The 17241-nt window shown below is 35.0% G+C and overlaps 1 protein-coding gene across 3 annotated transcripts in view; it reads left to right on the forward strand.

Moving 5' to 3' along the window:
• The window catches only part of PYGL (glycogen phosphorylase L), a 127038-nt gene extending 110014 nt beyond the window's left edge, over window positions 1-17024 (forward strand). For all 3 annotated transcript variants that reach the window (XM_044664748.1, XM_044664746.1, XM_044664747.1), the window contains 3 exons: window positions 4432-4566; window positions 4979-5045; window positions 16708-17024. In XM_044664748.1, coding sequence (XP_044520683.1) covers window positions 4432-4566; window positions 4979-5045; window positions 16708-16884 — 379 coding nt within the window. In that variant the 3' untranslated portion in view covers window positions 16885-17024. The remainder of the gene's footprint in view (window positions 1-4431; window positions 4567-4978; window positions 5046-16707) is intronic.
• The last annotated feature ends 217 nt before the right edge of the window (window positions 17025-17241 follow it).

The following is a 17241-nucleotide window of genomic DNA, read 5'->3' on the forward strand; positions in this document are numbered from 1 at the left end:
TATTTTGTATCCTGCAACTTTGCTAAAGTTGTTGATTATTTCTACGAACTTCTTAGTTGATTCTTTAGGATTTTTTAAGTAGACCATCATATCATCTGCAAAGAGTGATAGCTTAGTCTCCTCATTGCCTAATTTGATACCTTCAATTTCTTTTTCTTCTCTAATTGCTACTGCTAGTGTTTCTAGTACAATGTTGAATAATAGAGGTGATAGTGGGCATCCTTGTTTCACTCCTGATCTTATTGGAAAGGCTTCTAATTTATCCCCATTGCATATGATGCTTGTTGATGGTTTTTAGGTATATACTATTTATTATTTTTAGGAAGGGTCCTTCTATTCCTATACTATTAGGAGATATACGGTACTCTGGAGATGATGTTACTTCCATTAAAATGGCTGCCCCCATGTACACTTCCTGTTGAGTGTTTGATTCTGCCCCTCCCCCTTGCTGCTGAGCTTCTCTGCCTATAATGGAATCTTCGGAAACTGACAAACGTGGCTGTTCTTGAACAACAGTTTGAAGCTAATCTTTTTCTCCCCTAACTGTAGGTCTTTGTAAGTTTCCTCTCATGGTTTCAGGGAAAGAATTAGATATATTTTTCTCCCCTTCCAGCACTACTGGATGTTCTAGCTCTATGTTTGGGATATTTGGGGTGTTATCTGTGTTCACAGAGAGTATGTCTGTTTCCCCTAGCCCCTGAACATTCTGAGGCTTGTAGTGTTCCCTCTCTTTAAGAAATATTTCTTTGGCTGGTTGTTTTAAATCTGAGAGACCTGCTACATTGTTTCTAGGTTTGAAACTTTGAGCTTCGGGGTTTAGACAGGTTTAGACAGGGTTTAGACATCTTACTCATGGATGTTATGAGGGTTTCTGACTTAGACTTTTGAGCTTGAAACTGTTTCTCTTTCGTTCTCCATTACCCTATCTGGAGTCAACCTTAACAAAGTGACATTTTTCTTTTTGGCAAAACACTGTTCCCCGAGGTTGGTTTTGTTACCAGTTCTTTCCCTTGGGTTTTTCACTTTATCCAGCATAGTTCTCAATTCACTACCTGTAAAAATAGCCTTAAGTCTATATTACTTCTAGCTAATCCCTTGCCATTTTGTCTCACTCCTTCCTTTTCCATAGAAGTCTGTGACACCTCACTATTTTCCATAAGAGATTATTTCTCCCCATAAATTTCTCTGTGTAATTGCCTCAATTCATTTTCCATTTCTAATTCAGCAGTGGACTTATCTCTATTTTCTAGTGTGGTGTATTGATTTCCTTCACTATTGCCTGTCATTAAAATATTAGCCTCATTCTGCTTCTTGAGCTCTCTGCTCTCTCTACAGTCATTATTATTTTCTGACCTAACTGTACTAGAGATTAAATTTCAAAAATTTCTCCATTTCTTCCAAAGATGGTTTGTCTGATACTGATTTACACTCATGCTGACAACAATCTTTTTTTTTTTGAGGTTTTCCAGCCCATTTGCTGTTCACAAAAGACTTTTTCTGGTAATTGCTTGCTTTGTCTTTGGAAAAATCTATTTGCTTTCTGAATCTACATTGCTTAATCAAATGGCCCGGCCTGTTGCATAAAAAACATTTTGGAACTTTGTTATAAGATTTTGGTTTGAATAATTCTATTTTTGCTTAGTTTCATTGTCTCTGGCTGCCTGCAAAGCAAAATTTTTAAACTCTTCATGATCCTTTTCTCTTCTGATTTCTTTCAGCTGTTTTTTTTAACTCTTTAATAGTTCTGTCCTTTTCTGAGTCTAATTCAGTTCTAATTTGTTGTTCCTTGCTTTTGGACTCATGGATATAGGTTGAATGTTTTCTAATGTCTTCTAGAGATAATTCTTCCCGCTGTGGACAACTCTGTTTAAAATAGACTTGAATTGGGATGCTAGTTCCTTTTATGAATTGACGTCTGATGTGTGGTAGAGTTTCCTCAGATTGGTCCTTATTAAAGCCTAGGAAATATCAATATCAACAACTAAACTAACAGAAATCACATGATTATCTCAATAGATGCTGAAAAAGCCTTCAACAAAATGCAATGCCCATTCCTATTAAAAACACTAGAAAGCATAGGAATAAATAGGTCATTTCTTAAAAAGATAAGAAATAATAACCTAAAACCTTCAGCAAGTATCATCTGCAATGGAGATAAATTAGAAGCCTTCACAATAAGATCAGGGGTGAAGCAAGGATGCCTATTATTGCCACTATTATTTAATGTTGTATTAGAAATGCTGGCTTTAGCAATTAGGAAAGAAAAAGAAATTGAAAACATTAAAGTAGGCCATGAGAAAACTAAACTATTATTCTTCATAAATTATATAAATGGTAAACTTAGAGAATCCTAGAGAAATCAACTAAAAAACTAGTTGAAATAATTAATAACTTTAGTAATGTCGCAGGATACAAAATAAAAAATAAATCCACATAATCATCAGCATTTCTATATATTACCAACAATGTCTAGCAACAAGAGTTAGAAAGAGAAATTCCACTTAAAATGACTCTAAATAATATAAATAAAATACTTGACAATCTATTTGCCAAGACAAACACAGTAATTATATGAACATAATTACAAAACACTTTTTACCCAAATAAAGTCAGATCTAAATAATTTGAAAAATATTAATTGCTCATATGTATGCCAAGATAACATAATAAAAATGACAATTTAGGTAGCTAAATTAATTCATGTATTCAGTCCCATACCAATCAAACTACTAAATAACTATTTTATAGAACTAGAAAAAAATAATAACAGAATTTATCAGGCAGAACAAAAGGTCAAAATTATCAAGGGAACTAATGAAAAAAGTGTGAAGGTAGGAGGCCTAGCAGTATCAGATTTCCAACTGTACTGTAAAGTAACATTCATCAAAACAATCTGTTACTGGTTAAGGAATAAAATGGGAGATCAGTAGAGCAGATTAGATACACAATATATAGGGATAAATGACCTTAGCAATCTAGTGTTTGATAAACCCAAAGATCCCAGCTTTTGGAATAAGAACTCACTCTTTAACAAAAACTGCTGGGAAATTTGGAAAACAACATGGCAGAATCTAGGTATAGACCTATTGGTCACACCCTATACCAAGATATGGTCAAAATGATTTAAATACAAAGAGTGATACTATAACTAAATTAGGGGAACACAGAATAGTTTACCTGGGAGATCTTTGGAAAAGGGAAGAATTTATGACCAAACAAGAGATACAGAGTATTATAAGAATTAAAATGAATAATTTTGATTATATTAAATTAAAAGGCTTTTGTACAAACAAAACTAATCTAAGATTAGAAGGGAAACAACAAACTGGGGAAAATTTTTTACAGCAAATGTCTCTGATAAAGTTCTAATTTCTCAAATTAATAAAGAAAGAATTTATAAGAATACAAGCCATTCCCCAATTGACAAAGGGTCAAAGGATATGAACAAGCAATTTTCAGATGAAGAAATCAAAGCCATCATTAATCATATGAAAAAGTGTTCTTAATCACTCTTAATTAGATAATACATGACATATAACCCAGTGGAATTTCTTGTCACTTGCAGGACAGGGGAGGGAAGAGGAAAAGGAGAGAACATGAATCATGTAACCATGGAAAAATATTTTTAAATAAATTTTAAAAAATTTTAATCGCTCTTAATTAGAGAAATGCAAATTAAAACAACACTGACATACCACCTTACACCTATCTGAATTCATCAATATAGTAATATATTGTAATAATATATTACATAATATAAATAATAGTAAAGGAAAATAGTAAATGTTGGAGGGGATGTGGCAAAATATATTTTTGGTGAAATTGTGAACTGATTCTACTACTGGGTCTGTATCCCAAAAAGATAATAAAAAAGGGAAAGAACCTACTTGTACAAAAACATTTATAGCTGCTCTTTTTGTGGTGGCAAAGTATTGGAAATTGAGGGGATTGTTCAGCAGTTGGGGAGTGACTGAACAAATTGTGGTATATATTGATACTATTGTGCTATAAGAAATGATAAACAAGATGATTTCTTGCTGGAAAGATCTATGGGAACTGGTGCAGAGCAAAATAAGTAGAACTGAGAGAACATTGTACATAATAACAGCAAAATTGGATGATGGTTATCTGTGGAAATCTGGCTACTCTCTGCAGTGCAATAATCTAGGGGCAATCCTGAAAGATTTATGATGAGGAATGCTATCCACTTCCAGAGAAAGAAGTGTTAGAGTCATATCATCAGTGTATTTACAGTTTTATTTTAGGGTTACCAGTATGGAAGTACGCTTTGCATGACAATAAAAATAAATTTAGAAATAAATTTTTAAAATAAAACATACTTCACATATTAAAAAAGTCTTGACATGCTGTTTATAGAATTTACTCCTTATGTATTATATGTAACTCTTTCCTCATCAACCCCATCCTTAGGTACAATGCTAAGGAATATTATGAGAAACTTCCAGAACTGAAGCTGGCCATTGACCAGATTGATAATGGTTTCTTCTCTCCAAAGCAACCAGACCTTTTCAAAGACATCATCAACATGTTATTCTATCATGACAGGTGAGCATCCAGAATGGGTGAGATGGGAGATGTGTTCAGAGGCCTATTTTTTTCCTTGCTGAGGGAAATGGCTAGTAGCTAATGAAAGCCAGGCAAGAAAAATTGGGATGTTATCAAATAAGGATGATAATGGAATTTTAAAATAAAATTTAAAAGGCTAGTATTCTGATTTTCTCATGTAAGTGGAATGTCCTGCTATCGAATGAATCAACATACTGTCATTTCTTAAGTATAGGAAATCATATGGGTTGGTTAAAATTCTTGGTAGCTGCCTTGAATTTTGTCAAAGTTCAACCAGTCAAATAGCCTAACTAGATCACAGAGCAAGGTGTGATTTAAATAAAATTATAGCAAAAGTTAGAAAATGTGGTAATAATTCTTTTATTTTCATTTTTATCCCTCATTAAAATAGGTTTAAAGTCTTTGCAGATTATGAGTCCTATGTCAGGTGTCAAGAAAAAGTCAGTCAACTATACATGGTAAGAGTATCTCTAACTTGTCTCACCTATCAAATTTAAACAGGAAGACATTTTTAGAAGGTTCAAGAAAAACTTCATTTTCCCACTTCAGTAATGTTTCTCATATATTCACAATCTTGGTGGTGGATCAAAATTGAGAATGGGTTCAGTTTTCCTATTCCTGGCAAAAATTTCATCTTGCTTCTGTTTGTTTGGAGGTAGAATTTTGACTTGCATATAGTAGCATATATGTATATATAACACATATACATATAAAACATATGTAGATCATCTAAAGAAAATAACATTCCTCTTCATTGCAAAAAATAAGTAGCTTTTCTACAGTGTATAAATATGAAAAATGATAAAGGCTGGTATAAATATATATATTAGTAATTTAATTAAAGCCATGCTGATAGATAGACCATGCGCTTGTAAGCATTCAAAACTGCCGCCTCCATTACTATCTCCTGTTTCCTGTCTCAAGTCTGCTGGCCAAGAGCGAGACCCCTCCTAACCCAGGAGATTATAAACTCTTCCCTGCGTCAAGACGTAGGCCTCCCCAAGCCCAAAAACCCAGAAACGGAAACCAGTTGGACCACTTTGGATCACGGGAAATGTAGTTTGATACATTTTCCATGTCCATAGAAATATATACACTTTTAGATGGCATTTCCCAAATTTCACTTTTACAATTCCCCGTGAGGCCCGGCAAAAAAAAAGGTTAGTCCTTTTTTCTTCACTGGACCTGTAAAAATAAACAACTTCTAAATTTTTCAGGAATTTGGGGATAAAAGACATAAATGAACAAATGGTTAAAATTAGCCGCATTGACAAAAAATCAATTTGGGGGGCAGTCCCCCACTGGCACAACAGTGTACAATTAAAACAATACATACAACTCAATTTCAACTCCCCATAGTTCAATCAACTGCACCCCAAAGTTCAAAGTTTGATCTTCATGGTACAGTGAAGACTTTTCAGACATCTTCATGTGTCCTCACCAAACAAGTTCGTCGTCTAGATTCTGGGGAGATGGCAGGATCCTTATTGTGAAATTATTCTCAAAAGAATTTAAACTTTACATTATAGATTACAAAACATACATTTTCTTCTAAGATTATACAATTCCCCGTGAAATTACTCCTAAAAGAGTTAAATATACATATATTTTTACATTATCAAATTTAAAAAAAAAACTTAACAGATTATCCCCGTGAGGTAAATCTTAAACACACCTTTTTTCTGAAAAAAAAAAAAAGGTACCTCAGGTCAGCTAAGGATGAGTGGCTGAGTCCTGGGGGTTATATGAATTCAATTGGCAAAATAAAAAGAATAAAATTCAAGAAAAAAGAAGAAAAAATTAACTTGTGAATGAAATGTAAAATGTGCAAAAAATCTGGGGAAAATAAACTTAGACCTTTCAATGAAGGTCTAATTAAAGTGAATTCAGCAGATTGCAATTACCCATCCAGGGCCAGGACTTAAGGAAAATGTCTCTCTCTGATCTGACTTATCATCAGCTTTTTTAGGGAACTGAGCCAAATAAAATAACCAATCTTAGGTGCTTTCTAGGAATCTAAGTCGAGGGGACCCACGTCCTCTAAAGTTTTAGAAAAGACTGGAACTCCAGGACTCAAACCCCAATTTCCAAGCCCTAAAGTATTGGCATAGAACTGCTGCAATTATGCAGTCAAGTCTCTGACCATGTGCTTTTTTTAGCACTATTAACGGCGTTCATATTCCCTTCTGGAATCAGAGAGACGTTTAAATCACAGTCCTATAGGCTCAGGTATTTGCTGTAGAATCAGAAAAAGGATAAATAATGATTATATATGTACTTCCAGTACAAGATGATAAAAAGGGGAAAATCAATTGCGCATTAGAAAAATGTTTCAAAAATCAAAAATATATATATAGCTTAGAACTAGAAGGGTTTTGTTACCCCAAAATGAGATTTTAATTCTGTGAGTGTAAATGGATCTTACAAATAGCAGATTCACAATGCACATTCAAATAGAGTACCATTATTTCCAATAGCACATTTTAAAACAATGATGTTTAAAATTATTTACTTGTTACAACTTTTAAATCTTGGCTAAGAGTTTCTCAACAAATTCTGTTATTACTTCCATAGCAAAATCTGATATTTAAAAAAAGAAACCTTCTGGTATAATCATCCTCAGATAAGAATATACAGGAGCTCCTTGGCTTCCTGTTTTAAAGAATCCTGGATAGGAATGCTTCTACCCATTTAAGGCAATAATATCTCTTATAATAAAATATATAAGAGCTTTATCCTTTAAGACAACTATTCTTAAGGATTTAAAGTAAAAGTTAAAAAGATCTCTTGTAAAATTACAAGGTAATATTCAAAGCATGGAACTTTCAAGGTTCTTTACAATTACCAAGACAGAATAAATTTTTAAAGACATGTGCTCTATAAGATGTTCATAGGTGGTACATATAACCCCATTGTTTCTGATACAGTAAGCTTTAAGTAAGTTAGGAAATATAATAACATCATAAGCAGAAACTTCATTAGCATAAAATGATTAAGTGCAACAGGAAAATCAACAAAATAAGCAAGATTAATTTACAAAAGTAATTAACAAAATACAGTAAGATACAGTCTCTTTAAAAGTCCTTCAGTTCTGAAAGGTTTTTTTAGTTTTTTTTCTTATAATCAGTCTTTGCTCAAAGTTTTGAGCAGGTATGGGGTGAAATTTCTTCCCCTGAGTTCAGTTTTTAATCACAAGCAAGTCTGAATAGGCCATTCGGCCCCATTAAGGGTAAACGCTAGGTCCACGTGGGGTCAGGTCGTTGGGCTCGGGGCTAGAGAAAAAGTTTTGTAGAAAATCCCACGTGTAGAGCTTGTGGGTGGCTAAATTAGGTCTTTAGAGAAACACATGGAAGGCTAGAAATAGGGAGAAAGGGGAATATACTACCCAAATCATTTGCGGCAGAGCTGAAGCAGTCTCTGAAGATCGAGATCTCGGCAGAGGCAGCAGCCGGAGAAGTTTCCGAAGATCTCGGCAAGTCAGGACTGGGTGAGCTGTTGGGGCTCCGGGTTCTGGACCCCAGCAGCACCAGCGAGTCAGGATCGGAGATCACAGGGACTGGAACGCTGGCAGGCTTGTAGGCTTTCAGTGCGGCAGGAATGGAGATCAAGTCAAGAGTCAGGAGATCGGCTGTGAGACGAAACTGGCTGGGCACCGGCAGTCCATCAGTGCCAGCAAGGGCCACCAGGCCCGGGGCATTGAGCAAAATAATTCGCAGCCCAGTGGCAATTAAAACCATTGTCTCTCTTCCCCGTAAAACAGCCTCTAGGCTGGGGAAAACCGGGAGAGGACTGGGCAAGGAAAAAAATCGCTTCCGAGACTCTGGGTCCCAGAGCCACATGGCTTCTTCCTCTTAGACTATCCAGAAAAATGAAAATTCGATTTCCAAACTTCGTAAGGTTGCCAAAATTATAAATATTAAAAATAATAAAGGCTGGTATAAATATATATATTAGTAATTTAATTAAAGCCATGCTGATAGATAATTAGACCTCGCGCTTGTAAGCATTCAAAACTGCCGCCTCCATTACTGTCTCCTGTTTCCTGTCTCAAGTCTGCTGGCCAAGAGCGAGACCCCTCCTAACCCAGGAGATTATAAACTCTTCCCTGCGTCATGACGTAGGCCTCCCCAAGCCCAAAAACCCGGAAACGGAAACCAGTTGGACCACGTTGGATCACGGGAAATGTAGTTTGATACATTTTCCATGTCCATAGAAATATATACACTTTTAGATGGCATTTCCCAAATTTCACTTTTACAGGTGTGGGAAACTATTTGGGTGGTATTTACATGTTTAAAAAGAAAAGGAAGACTTTTGCACTTTCCCAACTTTCAGAAAACCAAATTCCAGTCTTCCATAAATTTTATTATCTGCCAGTTTTGAGGACTTAATTGTGTACATAAAATGTTTTATTGAAGCTTAGGTCTCCAAAAATAGAGACCTTTGTTATTCAGCATAAGAAAATAATTAGTGGTTAAATGGCTAACAGGACAAGACATATGCTTCAACTCATAAATGACCTATTTTCAGTATCTTACTTTGGAATTCTGATCTAAGAATTATAGCAGGAGATCTGCTCTATGAGAAATCTTATTGCCCATTAAACATAAATAGCACCATTTTGGATGTGGTATAATTACTATTTAAAAAGAGTTTTAGAGAAAATGAAACAAGACAGAGTTAGAAACATTTTTCATTTTCAAAAATAAAGAAGTTTTGTATGCATTGGCATGATTTCTCTGGGACACAGAAAACATTGTATATTCCCAAAATGTAGTATTTGAATTTTGTATACTATTACTTAATATCTATACTACTTTATATGTGACTTTATTTTAAATCAATTACATCAGGTTCCCAGAAGCACACTAGTTATTCTCATTGTAAATTTCAAAATTATTGATTATGACAAATTAGGAAACAAGTTATAGCAGTGTTGTTTTCAAGCCAAAAGTGGCCTACAATGCTTCCCTGCTTCCTGATAACATTTTTCTGCCTCGTTTAGTCATATATAAATATATACATTATATATTTAGACATATATAAATATATACATCTACATATATATGAACATAATATATTCATATGTATGAATATATCACATATCACCTGTATAAAGAGATAAGCACATGTATATATGTACACAAACATGGTAAGTACAGATCAGAGTAAACAAGATGAAATTAGATATGTCTTAGATTGGGAATTCCCAGGAGGGGGATTTTCTGTTAGTCCATTTAGAATGTTTTATATGTAGAGAGGATAGAAATATGGAGAATTATCAAGATAGAAAATAAGGAAAAGGAAAGGAAAATGATAAATGCTAATTCAATACAACAGTGGATCTCCTCAGAATTGTGCCACATCTTAAAAACAAAGAAACAAAGTGAAAAAAAGTGTGATGTTTGCTACACTAGGAACTGAATGTGACTCTCATTAATTAAATCCATTCCTTGGAGTAAAACATGTTAATAAGGGCAGCTGGGTAGCTCAGTGGAGTGAGAGTCAGGCCTAGAGACAGGAGGTCCTAGTTCAAACCCGGCCTCAGCCACTTCCCAGCTGTGTGACCCTGGGCAAGTCACTTGACCCCCATTGCCCACCCTTACCACTCTTCCACCTATGAGACAATACACCGAAGTACAAGAGTTTAAAAAAAAAAACATGTTAATAAAAAATTTAATACAAGTTTTGGGTTGGTTTACTTTGGTTTTAAAATCCCTACAATCTTGATACTTATAAAATTTATCCTTTAGAATGTTTGCTGGTAGATCTGCCTGCCTCAAGTCTCTCACCACTCCAACCAATTCTCAATTCAGTCATTAAAGTGATTTTTCTAAAGCACAGGTCCTATCATTTCACATTCCTTCTTAGTAAATTCCAGTGGCTCTCTATTCCCTCTGGGATCAAATATAAAATACTCTGTTTGGCATTCAAATTTGGCCTTCATAACCTAACCCCCTCCTACATTTCCAATCTTCATACACTTTAATTCCCAATAAATACTCTTCAATCCAATGATAAAGACCTCCTGGCTTTTCTATAAACAAGACACTGTGTCTCATATCTGTGTGTTTTTTCTGGCTAGTCCCATGCCTGGAATGTTCTTTCTTTTCCAATCCACCTACTGATAGTCCGAAATAAAATCCCATCTTTGGAAGCCTTCTTCAACTTCTCTTAATTCTAGTGCCTTCCCTCTTTTAGTCATTTCTTATTTATCCTGTATTTAGCTTGTTTTGTACATATTTGTATGTATATTGTCTTCCTGCTTAGACTGTTATCTTCTTGAAAGCAAGCACTGTCTTTTGCCTCTTTTTGAATCTCCAGCACTTTAGCACATAGTAAGTGCTTAATAAATATTTATTTATTGTTGTTTGTCTCAGGCTATTTACCAGATATCTATGCAGGTGAAGGAACTATAATTAACTTTAGATTGTTGTTTTCTACCTAACGTTTTTAAATAATATTCTTTCATTTTCAAATAGGAAAAAATCCACCTTCTCTCTACCCTACCTCATTCCTACCACCCTAAGTAAGATGTAGTATACAGAATTGGGGTGATATAGTTTTTTCTAGCTTTGGCTGAGGTCCAAAAGCTGTTAGGGATTTGGAATCTTGAGGAAAAGGCAGTTGACTGGATCTTCCGTGGAGGGAGGTTGTGAATCAGCCGAGCTGCTTTGATTACCTAGCTTTAATATTGAAATTTAGCCTAGCTTTGATATATTTACTTAAGAAATTATTATTTTAGATAAACCCTTTATATCTTCCTTTCCTAATACCATCCCTGCCTTCCCTCCCTTACCTTATATGTCTGTGGAGTTAATAAGGAGAGTAATTATAGAGGAGTTAAATCTGTGAAGAGTTACTTAATTGACAGCATTAGTTATAGTTAGTCAGTCATCATTTATTCCCTTTAGATAGCAATAGTACTTTGTAAAGCTGAGTTTAAAGGCAGGCCCTTACTCAGACTCCATCTTTGCTTCCCTTCCCCCACCTGAGGTTCCTGAGACAACTGATAGGGCTTTCCTTTGATCCACCTTCCTAACAAACATCCTTCAAACAAAATAAACCCTTTTGTGTTTCAACAGCCCTATAAGTGTAATTTGTCTGTTAGTTATCAAGAGGGAAGAAGAGGGAAAGAGACAACATACTCTGGGCTTAGAGGGAAGCTGGGGCATCCATCTTGAAGGAAGGTGTTACTTCAAAACAGGTCCCTTCCTGTGAAATTAACTAAAGCCTGTTTGTTAATTTCAGTCTAGTTTCCCTCAGTTTGTGTTTGAGTCTAAGTCCCAGTCTGTAAGCCTGCTGTGTTTGTCTGTTTAGTTTAATTTCTCTTCTCCCTGAAAATCTCTGTTTCCCTTCTGTGTTATACTCCTGACTTCAGTCCTATTATACCCTGAATCTCCTTTAATCCCAGCCTACCTGTAACCGAGATTACTCACTTAGAAAGTCTCCAACATCCTCCTTTCAATTTCCCTTATCCCAAACACCTTTCCTCAAAATTACCCATATTACAAAGAATAAAACAAAAAGCAAAAGGGGGCAGCTGGGTAGCTCAGTGGATTGAGAGCCAGGCCTAGAGATGGGAGGTCCTAGGTTCAAATCTGGCCTCAGACACTTCCCAGCTGTGTGACCCTGGGCAAGTCACTTGACCCCCATTGCCTACCCTTACCACTCTTCTGCCTTGGAGCCAATACACAGTATTGACTCAAAGACAGAAGGTAAGGGTTAAAAAAAAAAAAAAAGCAAAACCCTTGGTACAAACGTTTGCAGTTAAGCAAAACAAATCAGCACTGGCCACATCTGTCTGTCTGTCTGTCTGTCTGTCTCTCTCTCTCTCTCTCTCTCTCACACACACACACACACACACACACACACACACACATATTTATAGGTATATGCATATCTCCTTTTGCACTGTGTCCTTCACTTCTATCAAGAAATGAGTAGCATGTTTCATTATTCCCTTGGAATTACAATTGGTCATTACACTTAGAAAAGTCTTTCAAAGTTGTTTTACCATATTGTTATCATTATACAAATTGTTCCCCTGTCCTGTTAATTTCATTCTGTATTAGTTTATATGTCTTCCCACGCTTCTCAAAGACTATCTCCGTTTTTTGCTTTTTTTTCCTCCCTTTTTTTTTTGCTCCATTATTTACTTTTATTTGGTCTATTCAATTTTTAAAATATTCCATCATATATATACAGTTTATTCATCATCCCTTATGGTTGTTTGGAGCAGGGTGGGGAGGGATGGGGAAGAAGGTGTTCTTGTTTTATGTTTTTCTCTAACTCCTCAGGTTAAACCTCAAAATTGTCATGGACTTCTGGTCTTTTCATCAGAATGTTTGGAAGTCCTATTTTTCATTAAAAATCCTTTCCTACTATCTAGGATTATTCTCAGTTTTGTTCAGCTTTAAGCCTATGTCCTCTGTCATTAACCCCGTTAGGGCTAAGTCATGTGTGATTGTGACTTTGGCTTCTTAATACTTGATTTCTTTGTGTCGCTTTGCAATATTATTTCTTTGACCTGAAAGTTTTGAATTTGGATTAAAATGTTCCTGAGACTACTTATTTGGAAGTTCATTTCAGGAAGCAACCTATAGGTCTTCTGTATATCTACTTTGCACTATGGTTCTAAGAAGCAGTTTTCTTTTTGGGGGATTTGCGGGGTAAATATTTTTTATTATATACTTAGTAACCACCACCACCAAAAATCATTTAACAAAACAAATGCATAAAAACATCATATGCAAAACCACAAAATCCACATTATTAGCAATTTGTTTAAAAATGTGTGTTACATATTATGCGAATATAAATATGTTTTGGTGTTCTCTTTAATTTTTTTTTTAACTTTTATTTTTTCTTTTGGATTTTAATGTAATCATGGCATGTATTATTCTTATTCTCTTTTCTTCTCTCATATATTTCCCTTATTTTCTTTGTACTTCTAACATTTGTCATTTCTAATAACATAATTCAATCCAGTATATTCAAATATCAAAATCTATTCAGACATTTCTTCTATTCATTGCATTTGTGTTATTTCCAGTTATTTTGTCATAACAATCAAAACTTCCATGAATATTTTCATAGATACACTGCTTTTTACTCTCTCAATAATGCCTTTAGGGCCTAACCTTGGTAATAGGATCTCTAGATCAATGAATATGAACAGCTGTTACAGCTCCTAATATACATTTCCTTCTCATTTTCCAAAAAAAAAAAAATCACAGCTGCTCTAGCAATGTAATTTTAGGCCTGTTTTTCCTATAATATTAACTTAATAACATAAGCCCATCTAATTCTCAGTTAACATATATTACCAGAAACTTATTTTGCTAGATTGATACTTAGGCAGCAATCTGTTGCCAGTACCATACTCTACAAAACCAAGTCTTTCCAGCTCAGTCATATCCAGTGGAACTATTGTTCCAGTGCTACAACCCCTCAGGAATACAGGATTACCTTCATAATATGATGTGTTGAATTAAGACTTACAGAATTTTTTTATGCTCTCTAAGCCATTGTTGTCCCACTAAAAACTATATTTGGATTCTGAGTATGTTCAAACTTAGATCTACTTTTAACCTCATGCAGTGGTGTGTGAGCTCTCCAGAGATCTTATTTATCTTATCTAAGATTCTTTTCATCTTCTTAACTTTGTTCTTATTTGTCTTTCAGTTGGATTTATCTAGTTCTAAGAAGGAAAAATTAAAGTCAGCCTCTATTAATATTATCATTGAGACCTTTAGTCAATTAAATTTCAATAGACATTTATTAAGTACTTATTGTGTTCTAGGAACTGTGCTAAGTGCTAGAAATACAAATAAGAAGAAGAAAGATAGTCTCTTCCTCACAGAGGTTACTTGTGGGAAGACATGCACAAAAGTAAGATGAAAGGTGGAGGGAGTGCTGCCAGAGGGTACACAGCATGGGGACTTGATATTTTTTGGAGTCAAAACCAAGCAAAATAACTGCTGGAAAATGAACAGTTGGCTGGAAAATTCTGAGCCCTCCCTCTAAAAAAGGGAGACTTTGGAAAGAGCTTTTTGCTCTGTATTCCAGTCTGAAAACAGAGAAGAGAAGCAACTGAGGGTGGAAAAGCCCTTGAGAATCAAAGCTGATGCAATCTTCAGGATGAGGAGATTTCTGGTGATGAGCTTATCCTAGGAGATATATGATGTTTGAGGAGTCAAACAAGGGGATGGTTGGAATGTAATATTCAACTACTTGGCTTTATAGGTAGGAAATGGAAATTGGAAAAAGATTAAGTGACTTGCCCAGGTTTAAATGTCTGAGGCAGAATTTAAACTTGGGTCTTCCTGAATCCAAGACCAGTACTCAATCTACTATACCATGTAGCTGCATTATATTGTACCACCTGCCAGTTTCTTATCCTTCTTATATAGGAAAATCTGACCTCTTTGCCATGGAATCAACAGAGATTTAGTATGACAAGACCCTGTAAGACCAGATTTCATTTCTTATATTAGTATTCTTCCACTATCCCATTTTCAAAATAAGCCGAGAATGTATAAAAGCAGTCCACTCTATACTTATCTTCCTGTCAATATTCAAATTTGCAATAAACTGCCTATTTGTATCTTTCGTCATTTTTTAGAAGATAGTCAAGTTGCTTTAAGACTGAAACTAAATTTTTACATCCCTTCTATCTTTAAAATGTGACAGACATTCTCATATGTTAAGATTGTCTTTTTTAAAGTTGCCAGTTTTCCCAAAGAGCATATTATTACTCTAAACTAGGAAATAGCAGCTTTATTAATTACAAATTCAAACATATGAAGTGTAATAAGTAAATATTATTTAAAATTCTTAAAAATATAAATTCCAATTTTATAAGAAGTTATGGCACTATGACTAAAGGCACTTCAGAGCTATTAATCTCCAAAATTAATATTTCTGTTCTCCAGTGAAATGTAATCTTAGAGTTTCAGTAAGCAAATAACATAACCAGTTTATTTAACCTAATCTTATTTTTGTTGTTACTTGCTCACTTATAATTTTTTAAAATTTAAGGGAGGAGAAGGGAATAAACATACACACACACACACACACACACACACACACACACATATATTGTACCTACTATGTACTGGGCACTATGCTAAGTGTTTTACAAATATTATCTCATTCAAACCTTACAACAACCTTGCAAAATAAGTATTGTTATTTTTCCTATTTAACAATTAAGAAAATTGAGGCAAACAGTTATAAGTGATTTGCCCTAGATCTCACACCTAATAAGTATCTGAGACCATATTTGAGCTCAAGTCTTTCTGACTCCATTGTGTAAGAGGGAAATTTAGGTATTTATAGATATATATTTAAAAAGTGGCCGCCAGGAATCAACAGTTCAGATTGATTCCGTAATTAAATCAGACCCAAGTCAGCATCCGGTTGAGGCAAGTTTATTTACAATCAGGAAGGTAAAAGTATAGGAATAAAGAGAAAGGGAGAGGCTAGTCCAGGCCTGGTTAGGCCTGGAAGAGAGAGAAGGTTAAAAGGCTAAATAAATCAGGCTACAAGCCACAAGGCCTAACAACCAGATAGGCTAATGCCTATTTAAAGCAGAGTTTAGAAGCGGCCTAGGTAGGCCAAGGAAGTCAGCCTATTTGACAATACAGAGTGTAAGCGTTCTGTGGTCTCAGGAGAGGTCCTTCAGCACCCAGTTCAGAGCGGGAACTGCCCCAACAGGAAGTAACTAACTTAAAGAGATAGTGTCTTTCATCACTTCCTGTGGGTCCACCTCTAATTCAAATGGACAAATGGCAGTCTCTACATTGATTTGGACTGCCCAAAGGGCCGTCCCTTGTTCTTGATTTGTTACTTATTGTCACGTGTGGGTAACTCGTCTCTCCTCCCCACTAAGGAAGGTGAGGGTGACATCATTTCTACAGCTAGGATGAGTAGATTTTTGACTATGAATGGCTAGAATTAATTCCATTTACAATTGGACCACCTAATCTAATTTTCTATAGCTTAGGAAAAATATGTTGTCATTGTTTCCCATGAGATTGTAAATAAACTAGAGTTGTCAAATGTTCTCCAAGTGAATAAAAGTTTAGAATATAATAATAATTTTTTTGTTTACAGAATTCAAAAGAATGGACCAAAATGGTAGTGAAAAACATAGCTGCCTCAGGGAAATTTTCAAGTGACCGAACAATTAAGGAATATGCTAAGGATATTTGGAGTATAGAACCTTCAGACCTGAAGATTCCTCTACCTAATGAACCTAGGGAGTTGCTAAATAAAGACAACAGTAAATGAATCTACAAGATGGAGTTCTAACAATCTGTGGGTGGAGAAATAGCTGCATATTTTACTGTATCTAAGTATGTTTTGCAACATTCCTTGCTTTACAATAAAACTGTAATAATTAGTTCTGATTATTAAAAGCTGATTGCAGATCAAAGCATGCCATCTTTATTTTCTTCATGAATTTTTTATTCTATATGTGATATGTGTCTTCTGTCACAGCATGGGGAATATGGAACTATGTGCATGAAAACACTGATTTAACCTATAACAAACCATTTATTTCCTCAGGGAGGGGAGTGTAAGGGGTAAAAAGGGGTTTTGGTTGGATGAATATTAAAAGATTTGATTGCCAGGGAATTGAATAAT

The sequence above is a fragment of the Gracilinanus agilis genome, chromosome 2 (assembly GCF_016433145.1).
Source record: "Gracilinanus agilis isolate LMUSP501 chromosome 2, AgileGrace, whole genome shotgun sequence".
Classification (NCBI taxonomy): Eukaryota; Metazoa; Chordata; class Mammalia; order Didelphimorphia; family Didelphidae; genus Gracilinanus; species Gracilinanus agilis.